The sequence below is a fragment of the Branchiostoma lanceolatum genome, chromosome 19, assembly GCF_035083965.1.
Source record: "Branchiostoma lanceolatum isolate klBraLanc5 chromosome 19, klBraLanc5.hap2, whole genome shotgun sequence".
Classification (NCBI taxonomy): Eukaryota; Metazoa; Chordata; class Leptocardii; order Amphioxiformes; family Branchiostomatidae; genus Branchiostoma; species Branchiostoma lanceolatum.
In genome coordinates, this window is record NC_089740.1 from 10,440,744 (window position 1) to 10,454,761 (window position 14,018).

At 40.1% G+C, this 14,018-nt stretch overlaps 1 protein-coding gene across 1 annotated transcript; it reads left to right on the top strand.

The window, feature by feature from the left end:
* Positions 1-41: 41 nt before the first annotated feature.
* Positions 42-13,265, top strand: LOC136424994 (centrosomal protein of 78 kDa-like). The gene is made up of 17 exons (XM_066413678.1): positions 42-170; positions 3,450-3,586; positions 4,078-4,218; positions 4,435-4,613; positions 6,642-6,714; positions 7,046-7,149; positions 7,315-7,489; positions 7,737-7,850; positions 8,247-8,445; positions 8,970-9,086; positions 9,515-9,569; positions 9,776-9,943; positions 10,279-10,356; positions 10,658-10,809; positions 11,029-11,211; positions 11,668-11,794; positions 11,983-13,265. Exons 2-17 carry the CDS (start codon positions 3,481-3,483, stop codon positions 12,514-12,516), a joined length of 2,505 nt encoding a protein of 834 aa, XP_066269775.1. The 5' UTR covers positions 42-170; positions 3,450-3,480; the 3' UTR covers positions 12,517-13,265.
* The last annotated feature ends 753 nt before the right edge of the window (positions 13,266-14,018 follow it).

Sequence of the window (14,018 nt, forward strand, 5' to 3'; positions counted from 1 at the left end):
TTTGAAGAGGGATATCCCGGAAGTTGCATAACGGCTATACTTTATGGTGCATGATGGGAGCGGCGCCATTTTAAAAAGTGTTCCCTGCCAACGCGGAAGCTGCAGAAATATTTTCTAGTTATAGTCTAAAGATGCGTAGTCTGGGTGCCATTTTTCGACATAGATGATCTGTAAGTGCTTTTTAATGTGTGTATTGCAACTTTGATCAGGTATTTGTGCGTTAACCCGAGTAACATTGGTGTATTTGACGGCAAGTCAGTCGGATTTTGATAAATGATTTGTTTATGTTTGAAAATGTTGAGACTGAACGTTTAGACAACCTTTTCAACGTAGTCAGCAGAGCATGAAAATGATATTGTCCTCACGAGATTTATTTTCAAAACAAGTAATGTAGGTTTTTGCATTGTGCTCCCCACCAAAACAGATATAATATTTTGAAAAATTATGATGACTTTGGATGCTTTAGTGCTCTGAAAAAAATTATAATTCTTTATGACTAGAGTAGAGTAGAGTAGAGAATTATTCTGTATGTTCATCATAAAAGAATCATCATTAAAAATTCATTATACTGTCATCATTGAAAATATATACATGTACATTACATGTAACATCAGAAGCGAAGCCAGTCTGTGGAATAGTCAGAATTCAACATGATTACATTGCCACTGCCTTCTTGGATTTAGCATATATAGAGAGATCTCGGGTTGCCAAGAGAAGGGTCTGAAAACTTTGAGGGTACCCCAATGCAGGCCCCCATATACATGTATTATAAGCTCCCTGCTACAACTTACAAGTCCTGATCATTGCTGATGCAAAGGTAAAAGGATATTCGTGTGCTGTACAACCAAGTGTTTATTATTCATATTTCATAAGCTATCAGGACAACTCGGCCCATTTCCAACTCGGCCCATCGCAAATCTGGTCAACTCGGCCCATCGCGGTGGTCAACTCGGCCCATTGCCGAGGTCAACTCGGCCCATCGCCAAATTTCCACAAAATAAAAATAAAAACACCTTCTAAACCACAACCTCATGACTGCAATTTTTAATGTTTACCCGCCGTGTCATGGGTAGTAACATACATGTACATGTTAAGTAACAATGTCTCCTTGCCTAATTGTTAGACAACTTCGACTTGTTGAGGTTTTTGGAGCTCCATACCGCTGGTGCTTTTGATAGGTTATCAACATAATTTTCATAGAGACCATGTTTTTTGTCAGAAAACTTCGAACTGTTGACTTAATTTGAGGTTTTTGGAGACCCATACCACCGTCGCTTATAGGCAATCAACTTGATTCAATATAGAGTCTAACAGACCACGTCTTTTTGTCAGAGAACTTCAAACTGTTGACTTTAAGGTTTTGGGGCCGAGTTGACTACTCTCATCTCCCAAATAAACATACCCCCCGGAATAAACATACCCCCCGGACAAATCTTCAAAATCTAATAAACGTACCCCCCGGAATAAACATACCCCCCGGAAATTGACCAAATTTACAGATAAACTGTGTCCATGCTACTTCTGTCCGAGGGAAAGAAGATGATCAGCAGGTAGCTGTAGGTTCTCTTCATTCATTTATGCCTGTCTGAGGACCATACCTGTAAAGTTTATAAATATTGAACAGCATAACTGAACACATCTTGTTCAAATTATAATCTTCCTTGCCACTTCCAAAAAAATAATGTTGAAAAATTGGGCATAGGTTCCCTGCTATGACCCCTAACCGGGGGCCAACGGTGCTTTCAAATTCAACAAGTGAAAATATACAGTCATGATGATGAGACTGTACATGCATTTTCTACTTGGAACTTGAAGCAAGTGATCACGGAAAATTGTTGTATAGACTGACATATTATCAAAACACTCTTCTCAGTTCACTTGGATGGGCAACACTTTCAAAGTCTACTCTTTTTTTTATAAAAATGTATCAACATTTAGAACATGAACAAAAAATTACAATATCCTGAATATATGGTCATCACAGGTAACATTATTACTTTTTTTTTTCTTTCCCAACTTGCCATTTATCTTATATGCATTGCATATATAGAAACATAGATTTGTAAACATTACATGCCACAAATTATTGTGTTGTGTCAAGGACATTATCATATAATATCAATGACAATATTCTATAATGTTCTGGTTTGTGTTGTTGCAATCCAAATAATTTAAAATCCCAAAATCACCTTTGTAGGTAGAAAAAAAACATTCATTTTGAGAAACTAAATTGTCAACAAATTTGTGAGAAACCTCAGGCTTGTTACAATGTAGCCAAACCACAGGGTTCTCATGTTACCATCAAAGGTTGAGCTGCAGACAGCAGCGGCGCCGCCAACAGAAAGGGGCGGGGCTAACAGACTATACACCCATGTTCTTAGAAAGATCGAGCATTCTTTCTGTAGAGGATTGATCTTTTTTAAAGCATTTTTAAGTGATAATAATGGCGACTAGATTGCATTTCAATTTTATGTATAGACTTTAATATTGAAATTCTTTTTGTTCAAATGCAAAAGACTTTTCTGACAGAGGCAACAAAGTTTTATTTGTAGATCAAAAAGATTTCCTTGCCCTTCTTTGAAGTGAGCTCTTCCATTACAAATCTTTCCCACGCACCAAAGTCACTGACGTCGGCCTGCGTTACTGTCACAGTGGCGATTTTCCAAGCGCTAGATTTTCATGTTTGTGGTAGGATTGAAATGTTTTGATATATTTTGAAAGTAATTTCACAGTTTTATATGCTAAGACACAGATTTTTCGTGGTGTTGTTTTTATATTTTCATTTTGGGAAAGACTGTATGTACTAACAAGTATCTCACGTGAGTAGAGAAATGTACATGCGTTAGAATTGTTGAAACACTGCGCCGCTGGCATGTATTGTTTTCTGATCAGCGTGCTTTGGTTTACGATGTAAACAGAGACTGTCAAAGTTGTTTATATAAAAAGAATTGCATTTTAAAACGTCAGTGTGGCGTCTTTTTTTCTCCAAATAACAACGTTGACTTTGTAGTGTCATAGAGATCGACCGATACGTAACGAGTTCCGCCAGGATTTCACAAACAAAGGTCGGGTCATACCTGCAGGGAAATCAACGCCGCTTGGCCGAAAAATAGCGAATTATGAGCAAAACTGCCGGGGAAATATGGGCAGGAAAACCCAGACTTTCAATTTCAATGGGATCCCTGGTTAGCAAAACTCTGATTTTCAAAAAAAAAAAAATAAACGTACTGTCCAAAATAAGAACGTACTGGGTGGATTTTGAGGCTGAAAAAAATAAACGTACCGGTACGTTTATTTGGGAGATGAGAGTAGGGAGATGGGCCGAGTTGACTAGGGAAATGGGCCGAGTTGACTGGGCCGAGTTGGTAATGGGCCGAGTCGTCCGACATTCATTTCATAATACATATGTGCCCCCTAACACTTACCTTCCGTTCTATGCACACTTGTAGAAGGCTATGAACAGTTGACAACCTGCCAACCATGATCGAGACCGTGCAAGTACGCCAGCGGGGAGCGTATGACTTCGGCACGTACTACGACAACCTGTGTGCCCTGCAGAATACCGTCCCACTGCCCGCCGTCAAAGGTAACAGTTAGTTTTGACTTTCCAAAACAACTTGGGGTCTAATTTGAGTTATTATGAACCACTTTGTTTGGAAGAAAAGTCATAAACAAATTTTTGTCAGAAAAAAAGGGGCAATTGATCTTCTCCCTATACATGTGTTGCCTTAGGTACGGTATTGCTTAGATATGGAAGAATACTAAGTGTATTAACTCACTTACTACTCTAGGGAACAGACCTCAAAAACAAAGGAATGGGAAACCTAAAAACTCCAAAGAAACTCAGAGAGCGCTAGCTACGGCAGCTTGCAGGAAAAAAGACACAGTGGAAAGAAATGAAGAAAGCCTTAATGCAGCCAGAGGTTGATTCTACAACTACCTGAGCTGCAGAATACAGTAGATCATCATCATCATGGAAGAATCATATTTTCAAGTTGGCAATGTGACACAGTGTTTAAAGCATTTTGAGGAACATTAACATCTCTAGTTGATACATCCACACTTTGTCTCTCCCAGCCCACCTCAGTGATGGAGTACTCGACCTTAACTCTGACCGGCTACGGGGGCCAGACTTTGTCCCCCTCCTCAACACCCTGCGAATCAACAAGAGTCTTTCATTTGTGGCTTTCAGAAGCTACTATCAACCCTTACCCTCAGGTAAGCTCCTCTATCTGTCTTTGGTCAATTAGTTTTACTGTTACTAGCATGTGGAAACCAGCCACTCTTTTGCATGAAATAACTTGTATGTGCACACAAACCAACAGACACAATGAGTACAAAGCCTCTATACATAAAGGTAAAAAAAAGCAGATATGTCATAAATCAAACACTTGTTTATGTTTATTTGGACTAACAATGATTTTCCCACCCCAGATACTCCTGTGGGTAAGAGACATCTCTTTAAGAAGAGGGCTCCACCTGTGAGGACTAAAGACATGACGTTAAGGATCTGTAAGGCCTTGAGGGAGTGTCTTACTGTGACCCCCTCCTTAACCTGTGTGGAGGTCACTAACCTCCCTCTGAGGAACAGGGACTTAGAGAACCTCGCCAAGGTAGGGGAAGGTTTAGGAGTTGTTTGCTGCATACTAATTATTAGGCCTTAGAGCTGTAACATCAGGACAATACAAAAAGTCAATTTTCTGATCGTTTCTGGTGTTCAACGTGGCCAACAGGAAATTGTCATCTTTCTTTGCATTCTTGTTGATTTCAGGAAATCAATGTGCCTCGTTTGGTCGTTTGTACTGATTCTGCATTAACCATTTAATGTCAGAAATGTGAAATAATATCAATAGTGCAAAGATGTTGAAAACTTTATGTTGTAAATATCGATGACATGAAAAGTTGTAGCCAGAATATTTCAAATTTTGGAGCCAAATTACTACTTACTCTCACCTCTCAAATAAACGTACCGGTACGTTTATTTTTTTTCGCCTATAGTTCCACCCGGTACGTTCTTATTCTAGACGGTACGTTTATTATTTTTTGAAAAATTGAGGCTTTGCAAACCAGGAATCCCTCTAAAATCGTAAGTTGAGGTTTATCTGCCCATATTTCCCCGGTATTTTTGCTCGTAATTCGCTATTTTCCGGCCTACCGGCGTTGATTTTCTCGCCGCTTTGACGGCCTTGTGAAAAGTATCCTGGCGGCACTCGTAACATATCGGTCGATATCGCTATGAAGCTACAAAGTAAACCGGAAAAAAAGACGCGACATTGACATTAAAAATACAATTTTCATATAAATAACTTTGATAGTCTCTGTTTATATCATAAACCAAAGCACGCTGATCAAAAACGTGTGAAGTAGGGTGCTCGCCTGCACGGGGAATAAGAATATTTCCTGACCACTATATCCGTAGTATCGGCAGCGCGGCGGAAGAATTATTTGTTCGCAGAAGACATGTAACACGTTAAAACAACAATCATAACTTAACTTCCCTTGTAATATGTGTTTTGAGGCCACAAAATCTCTAAAACGGCAGAAATATGTCCGATATGATTCGGTAAACAACAGCGCGAAATCGCGAAACATGGCCGCCACTCTCAGGCATGGCGACAGTAAAACTAGCAGCATATTGCGTAGTGCGGATACCGATCTTTAAAATGATACCGTAAACGCATGGAAATATTATATTTTTTGGGCAACGATAGACACACAAGGCCATATTTATTTTCAGAGGGTTCATTTTTTTTAAATTATCGTAAGATTTTCCCAATTTAGGCGGTTCATCGCGGGTTTCTAGTGTCAACACGTAATGGGTAACTTCTTAGTATGTGCGGTCTGTGACGTTGAGCTACTTTTACAGTCGATCTCTGTTCAATATTGTGGGATTTACCGCGGGAACTCGAAATCCGAGCGTCTCACTTTGTTTTCAACGCTATGGAGCAAAAGTTTATAGACATATTTCTTTTGTGGAAGGACTGTGTTCATATTTGTGTTTTTTTGTGGTTGATGTCTTTAGAAAATATGATCAGGTACATTTAACTTAAGTACTCTGATGATTTTTGTTATATGTCACTGATTGTCAGTCATAATAAAATGATATAACAATTTTCTTTGATCACTTGCTTCAAGTTCCAAGTAGAAAAAGCATGTATCATGTACATTTTCACTTGTTGAATTTGAAAGCACCGTGGCCCCCGGTTAGGGGTCATAGCGGGGAACCTATGCCCAATTTTTCAATATTACTATCATATTTTACGAAGAGGCGAGGAAGATCATCATGATTTGAACAAGCTATGGACAGTTATTCTGTTCAATATCTATATACTTAATAGGTATGGCATAATTGACTAAATATAAGTTACCTACCTGCTTATTATCTTATTTCCCTCTGACAGTGACACAGTTTACCTAGCCTCGACTGTCGATTTTTGAAATTTTCCGGGGGGTACTTTTATTCCAGGGGGTACTTATATTACATTTTGAAGATTTGTCCGGGGGATACTTCTATTCCAGGGGGTACTTCTATTTGAGAGGTTAGAGTAGTGGCACTAAATAACACAGTGAAAATGTGTAGTATAACAGTTACTACTGTACATGTACATGTTGTATTACATGGTATATTCCTTTTCATTCAGGGTATTGCAAAGAACACCACAATGACCCACCTATCATTGGAGTACTGCAGAATCGGTGATGATGGTTTAGAAGGTGAGCATACACACTGTAACGTTGTGAATGTTACAGACCTTGATCAGAAGGTATTTTGTGCATGTCGCGTCACCTAACATGTACACAACTTTCGGACAACAATGTTCCAGAGGTAGGTTGTTTGCTTGCAACTGGCTGCAGCTTGGTGACATACCAAAGACCTCAATGATGGTGGAGACTGCTTAGCACTTTAAGACTCTTTGGCCCAAGGGCTATAGAAATGGAGATGAGCACACAAATGGAGTTGAATATCTAAACCTAAAGCAGCTTAGAAAATATCTCTCTGTGAACTGTTGGTTGATATGAACACATGATTTTGCGTCTGTTTCAGTTGTTTGCCAGGCTGTAAAGAATTCCGCCACTATCACGTCTGTCAATTTCACTGGCTGCGGACTGACAGCGCGCGGTGCCGACACTCTAGCCAAGATTATCAAGGTACATGTACCATAAAATTTTTGTGGGACTATGAATCAGATAAATGATAAGCCAAAGCACATTACTTAGCTTTTACTACTAGCTGTTGTACACATCTAAATTTTTGTTCCAAGGCGTTGTTAACAGATTTTGATTTATCAAAATGTATCATTTACTTTTATAAAGCATCAAGCGATGAAGAGACATAATGAGGCATGGCAGGACAGCTTGAGATACAGGCGACCAGACTTAGACCGGATGACGGGTATCAGGCGCATCACCATGAACTCTAACCCCATGATGGATGACCTGGGAGCCATGGCACTTGCAGAGGCGCTGAAAGATGACCTCTGGGTCAAAGGTAAGGATGGTTTTGACCATTCAAGGCTTTGTCATGGCTAGCGTACAGTTGGATCAATAAATAGTACGCTATCTGAACTGGTATGAATGCCATTTAGTATTTTTTTTAAAGAATTTTTAGTTGCTACTTGTCAACTAGTGCTTGCACAACTGTGTTGCCCAATGGCTAAAGAAAAATAGATGCACACATCCCCCATACATCAAAAGGTGTGGAGAGGACTGTAATTCTTTTTCTAATTTTACTGTAGCCTTGGACCTGCAGCAATGTGGCATCTCAACAGAGGGCGCTAAAGCACTGTACGACGTCCTGAGGACCAACACCACCATTGTAGTGCTGGACCTGAGGAGAAATCCTCTCATAGGTAAGCAATGGGGAAAACGGCGACAGAAATTTTGGTTCCCTCAATAATTGTATGAAAGTTGCTTCCAAGGAAACAAAAAGTAGAATGACTTGTTAAGGGCTACAAGTCCGGCTGAACATCTCATCTAAGAAGATGTCCCTAACCGAAGCTAGGTACTTATTTTCACCCAAGGTCATAACATTGGAGCCTACTAGGGATTTGAACCCAAATCCTTTACATTCTTAGTCACCAGCCCTAAGCACAAGACTAGCCTGTATTTACATAAGCTCTCAGCCCGAGGTTACTGACCCCCACTTGGGTAAGGCGGTTACGGGACTGGCTGGACACTAGGAGCGCGATTCGTCAGGCTAAGCCCAAGACCACCTTGTCACTTTGTGTTTTTTCTGTTTCCCCTAGATCGTAGCATGATGCAGTCCATAATGGAGCAGGTGATGATCAACACAGGAGGACAGGATACGGAGTACAGGTGGATCAAAGTAGAGAGCCCGCGGGATCCTGGGAAGGCGTCGTACCGCCCACCGCCGCGGCGCCGTAGGAGACGCACCGTTAGCAGCGGGAGGAAGACGTTCACCGTAGAGCCACAGGGGCGCAAGAGGTACGGTTTTAGAACAAGATGGCTGACCAATGATGTCACAAATCATCATGGCGGTGCCCATGGGCTGCAGGATAAAACAAAATAAGATTTTGCAATTATTTCTAGTGGCTTACTTTAGTTTGCAGTTACCATGCCAAGAAAGCTAAATGTAATACCCAATACCTAAAAAGTTACATACATGTATTTAAATCTAACTAAAGGTACATAGACACCCATATTTTCAATCTCAAAATAACCAAAAGTCAGAATGATTCAAACCAACAAAACAAAAAATTTTGACCTGCAGTTATGTGTTTTTCCTAAATAGAATTATTGCTCCACAGTTGCATTATCATGATACAATGTACTTGTATGACAAACCATACAATAGTTCTACTAAATAATTTAGATTCTTTTGTAGTGTAGGATAAGATATCTTTGGCGGAATTTCTAATGTCCAGGCACTTTTTTTAATGTACTGTCCTATAGTTTTGCTGTAAGGATTATTGCATTATATAACCATGTACTACATATTTTTGTCTCAGGTCCAGATCGGTTGGTTCTGTGGAAGAAGAGAGCCAACCTTACATGCCAGACAACACCCAGCCTGGCACCCAGGGGTTTGTACCATGGAGGACCGCTGCCAGACTAGGACGGTACAGGTCAGTGGTACTACAGCACATGGGTACCTCCATTGGTGCCACAGTAAAATCCAATCTGTCTATTAATAAACCACACTTAAGGGACTAGAAGAACATAACCACAGTAGACAGGTGGTCACTCTAGACAGGGCTCTTCATGCTGGAATCAATGGGAAATGTAGTTATAAAATGGTATAAAGGACAACAAACATTTGGCACAGTGGCAAGGTGATCCTTATGTAGAGGTGGTCATCAATACTACAGGTAGAGGTGGTCGCTGTAGTATATCATGTTTGCCTGAATATCAATAGTCAGATCGTTGTTTTGCGAAGTTGGTCACTTGTATGTAGGTTTGGCTGTATTTACAAGTATGTATTAATATTTTCCAGTTCATTTGTATGTGGTCATTGTCAATTGTCCATCAAACAAGTACTCTTGTTCCTTTCCAGAGGTTTTCCACCAGAAAAAAGACCAGGGACACCATCTGTTGTTGCTCAGGAAGAGGTACTTTCAGTCTGTTTTCTATTGTTTTTTTCTAAAAACAACTTTAAAAACAGCACAAACTAAAAGAGACATCAACACATTAGATTGCTAGAAATATGATTTTTGGCTGGTTTCTGATAAACATACCTACAAATATTTTAATTTTGTTGCTTTTCAAATTTTCGCAGAATTATTGAGAGTCTGACATCTTTTGTCTTCCTCTACAGAGACTCAGCCCAGTTCCAGGCCTCTCCCCGCAGGTCGTAGTTGAGAGCGAATCAGAGAGCTCCAGCTCAAGCAGGCTGGAACCAGAGACTCTAGTCGGGAGATTAGAGAAAGAAGACGACATCCTCGGAGACAAACCCGTCGAGCCAGAAGTGCATCGACGCTTGGAGGTAGTCCAGAAAAGATTTTTTGACATATTTTTAGATTTCAGTCAAACTTGTCCGTAAGTACTGAAAAGAACTTTCAAATTTGTCACAACAGACTTGTGGCCACTATAGACAGGATTCTTACTATCTTAGTGCTTGGGTTAATGGAAAAGATAATTGAAGGGACCCAAAAGTGACCTGACAGTTGTTATATACAGTTGATTACTGGTACAGGTTTGACTGTAGACTTGGCAATGCTTTGCAACAGCTTGTACATACTTAGTTACCTTTTACTTACCTGACTTTGTAGCAATGTATTTTCATTGAGCTGCACTCAATTCTGCCCTCAATTCTGCTAGGTGGAGCTAGAGGACTGCAGAAGAAGACTGACTCAGGAGACGAGAGCTAGGAGTGAATCAGATAGGAGACTGCTGGAGGTTGGTGCAAAAGTTTGAGTGTTTCAATAGAATTGTTTCAACTGCAAACTTAAAACAGTGAGAAACCTTCCTAGAAATCTCCTTCTACCTTCAATATCCTTGTTTCTACCATGAAAAGTCCCCAAAGAAATACAACATGTTCATGGGTTTACAGTTACTGTAGTCAGTGTATAGTGCAGGTAAAACTAATTTTGAAAGTAACCTGCACCAGGGATGCACTTCTCCTAAACTCTGCTAGGTGGAGCTAGAGGACTGCAGAACGAGACACCAGTGCATAACAAGTACCTTTTTTGAAATCCAGCTGCAGATAGAGAACAGCAGACTGCGCCGAGAGGTAAACGATCTACGGGAACGAGAGCGACGCAGTCTCCTGGAGGACGACCGCGTACTGGAGAGCATCGAAGCCACCTTCCAGAGGTTCTACTCCTTCTTAGACCTTCTCAAGGAGAGCGGGTAAGAATCAAGAGTTTTTGACTGAGAAAGTTTATTTTTCTAGGAAATGGAAGGTGGCAATTAGATTTGTGCCTTAAAGTTTGTTGATACCTTGTATCAAGGCGCTGCAAGATTGCATACCACCCTAAAATTTGTCAAATTTCGCATCACAATTTTTAGCTACAGTGCTAGTAACCATCTCTACTTCATAAATGTAGCAAACGTCTTTCTTCTCTGTAGACTTGGAGACCTGGCATCGCTGGCTGGGATCGACCAATCACAGCTCAACCTGGAGAGCATGAGGTTCCAGCCACGGGCCACCGTCCATGCTCCAACTACGACATCGTACGCGACCCAACCCTCTCCTTACGCTGCTACAGGCGTGTACGAGTCCGATAGAAGGGCTGGATATCTACCACACAGGTGAGTTAACCAAGGAGCAGTCTAATTTTTGCTGTCCAATCTCAGAAGACAACTGTTAACTGTAAACTTTCAAATGTTTGGGGTGGTTTAGTCTTCATTCTCCACTCCAGTGCAAAATCATGACATTGCACATAATGTTTCCTATGTATTACTACTGTACTACAAATTTGGTTCAACTGCAGTATTCCAGTGCTTCTGTACTCTGTAACAATGATTCCTTTACAAATGCTACTGATGTTTCACCAGCAAAACATTAACAGCTCATTTTCTACCCCGTTTTTTTTGTTTCTATAGACCTCAACTGATATTGTCAATGACTTGATGAAGATGACATAGTATGAAATCTAAAGACATTCATTCCTTCCTTCATTCCTTTATATTACACCTACCTCGCTTCAGAGCTGATATTGAATTTCAATGGCCTGATATAGTGAACTATTCTACCCTTTTTGACAGTGACTACTCGAGAGATGTGGACATCAGTGAGGACTTCGGTGCTCCTTCCCCTGCCCCGATCCACATCGGCCAACCAGAGCCTTCCTCTCATCAGGAGGAGACAGAGGAGATGCCTGCAGTTGAACCGGTACTGATGATTGGCTGTCACATCTAATTTCTTACATGTAGTTTAATTATGATGTATTTTCTGCCATCTAACATTAATTGAGTAAATTCATATGCTCATTGTTGTCAATATAAATGTTTGTAAAGTTAACGTTTTCACAGTGTTTGAACTTGCGGTTGTTCATAGGTTGTTATTCTTTTCTTTTTTAGACTGGTCCTCCACAAACTCTTGCTGCTCCACAACCAGTAACTGTTGAAGAAATCAAAGAGCCAATCAGCACACCCCTTACGGAAGACTTTGGCCGTGGAGATGCTCCATCCCCCCCTCCTGACTTCAGACCAGCAGAGGTTAGATCAAACCGTTCAAGGTCAGGATCAGAGAGATCGCGAACGTCTTCAAAATCGTCGAGATCGCGGAAGAAAAGATCTGCTGCCCAGACCTTTGCCAAGAATTCTGAAGAAGAACCGAAATCAGAGAAATCTGAAAAGTCGGTGAAATCGCAGGCGTCATCGATAAAGACACAGTCTGTGAAATCGCACGCGTCATCGATAAAGACGCAGTCGGTGAAATCTGATAAATCAGGCACTTTCACAAAGTCACCTGCAAGTGCAGACAGCAGCATTCAGGAAATGCTATCATTATCAGAGGGAGGGGATCCGGTATCAGAATCTCCCGAGCCGCTCCAAGGATTGTCATCACCCCCTGCAATTGATATTGGCACTGGAAGTGAATCCTCCTTCTAGAATTTGCTATTAGAATGTTTTCAAGTAGTGAACCTCTTTGAATTGTAAGGGAAAGATTCGTAAAACGTATTCTAATTTGATTTTGTGTGATTTTAGATATAAAGCATGTTGAAAATTGCTTTTTACTAGAAAACCAAAACTACAAAATTTGAACTCAAAACTTTATTTAATTTTTACTGAGCACTCTTTTGAAATATTGTGGTCTTTTCCCTATTTGTAATGTTTTATAAACATTAGTTGAAAAAATATCATTCCAGTAACATGTTTAAGTAGTAAGTCTTAGGCATCTCTCTCTTGTAAGTTTTATCAAGATTTGTACATATGTAAAGTAAAATGAAGCCTTCTGTCGTACATATTTTTTGCATTTTGGACACTTGGAGACTAGATTTAATATCATGGTTTGTAAATCGCATTCCTAGCTGTAATTTGAAAACTAAACCACATTTTAAAAATGTGATTGTGATTATAAGATACTCCTAGTATTGTCCGCACAGACTGAGACTAATAGTACTTTGGGTTTTACACGAATAGTACTTTACATGACAAAACCACTAGTTTCACAATGTTTCTTGTTTTATATATATGACATTTAGCTAGAACATGTATAGACACTTGGAAGATCTTGTTCAACTGTTAAAGCACAAAAAGTGTGTTGAAGTCTTCAGACTAAGGCATTGTTAGTATGTAATGTTCAACATGTAATCATTCACAAAGTCTTATGAAATACAGCTGGCTTGCTTACAACAGAATCAGAATTTTCCTGGTTTGTAAGTACAACATTAGCCTCCTCTTCAGACCTTCTATGCGGCTGGTGGTTTTCAGAAACACAAATGATATCTTTAGCTTGTTGTTACATTAATTGTCACCCATTGCTAAATAAAACCATAAACCCTTGCCTTGTAACGAATAGTTGAATTGCCACATCAAAAGCAAAAACTGATAGATACAGTAAATGTATTATAAAATGCTCGTACATTTTCTACAACTGTTACAAAAGAAATCAGTGTTTGATATGTAATTGTTATGTCATATTTATTACTGCACAATTGATCAAATCATAAGTCGAAAGTACTGAATCAGATGTAGGAACTGTTTTGATAACAAAGATGATTTCATTGGTCCTTCTTGGTGTTTCCAGTCAGCTGATCCCAGTCCGGCCAATAGCGTTCCTTCATACGGATGCAGTAGGCCTGTAGGTTGGGACAGTCCTCGGTAACAATCCTGTGCATGTAGGAGTCCGGAATGGTCCACAGGATTTGTGCCAAGAGGCCAAAGACCGCAGCGTCAGCCTCGGTTGGTTCGTCTCCCATCAGAAACGGCTTAGTACCTGAAAGTATTTATAGAAAATATTATCTCTTCAGACTTTGCTACAGACCTTGCCAACAAGCTGGTTCACAGTTTGAACTGCGCATGTTGGAGGTCAGGTAAAAACCAACTAACTTGGAAAGTCACTTCCTTTTTCCAACCCCTACCAACTATCACAAATAAAGACACATTCATGA

Bases quoted from the DNA above. Each gene is read 5' to 3' on its own strand.
- LOC136424994 (XM_066413678.1), top strand. From the start codon at position 3,481: ATGATCGAGACCGTGCAAGTACGCCAGCGGGGAGCGTATGACTTCGGC. The intron at 4,219-4,434 runs GTAAGCTCCTCT...TTCCCACCCCAG, and splicing joins CTATCAACCCTTACCCTCAG to ATACTCCTGTGGGTAAGAGA. The intron at 8,446-8,969 runs GTACGGTTTTAG...TTTTTGTCTCAG, and splicing joins GAGCCACAGGGGCGCAAGAG to GTCCAGATCGGTTGGTTCTG.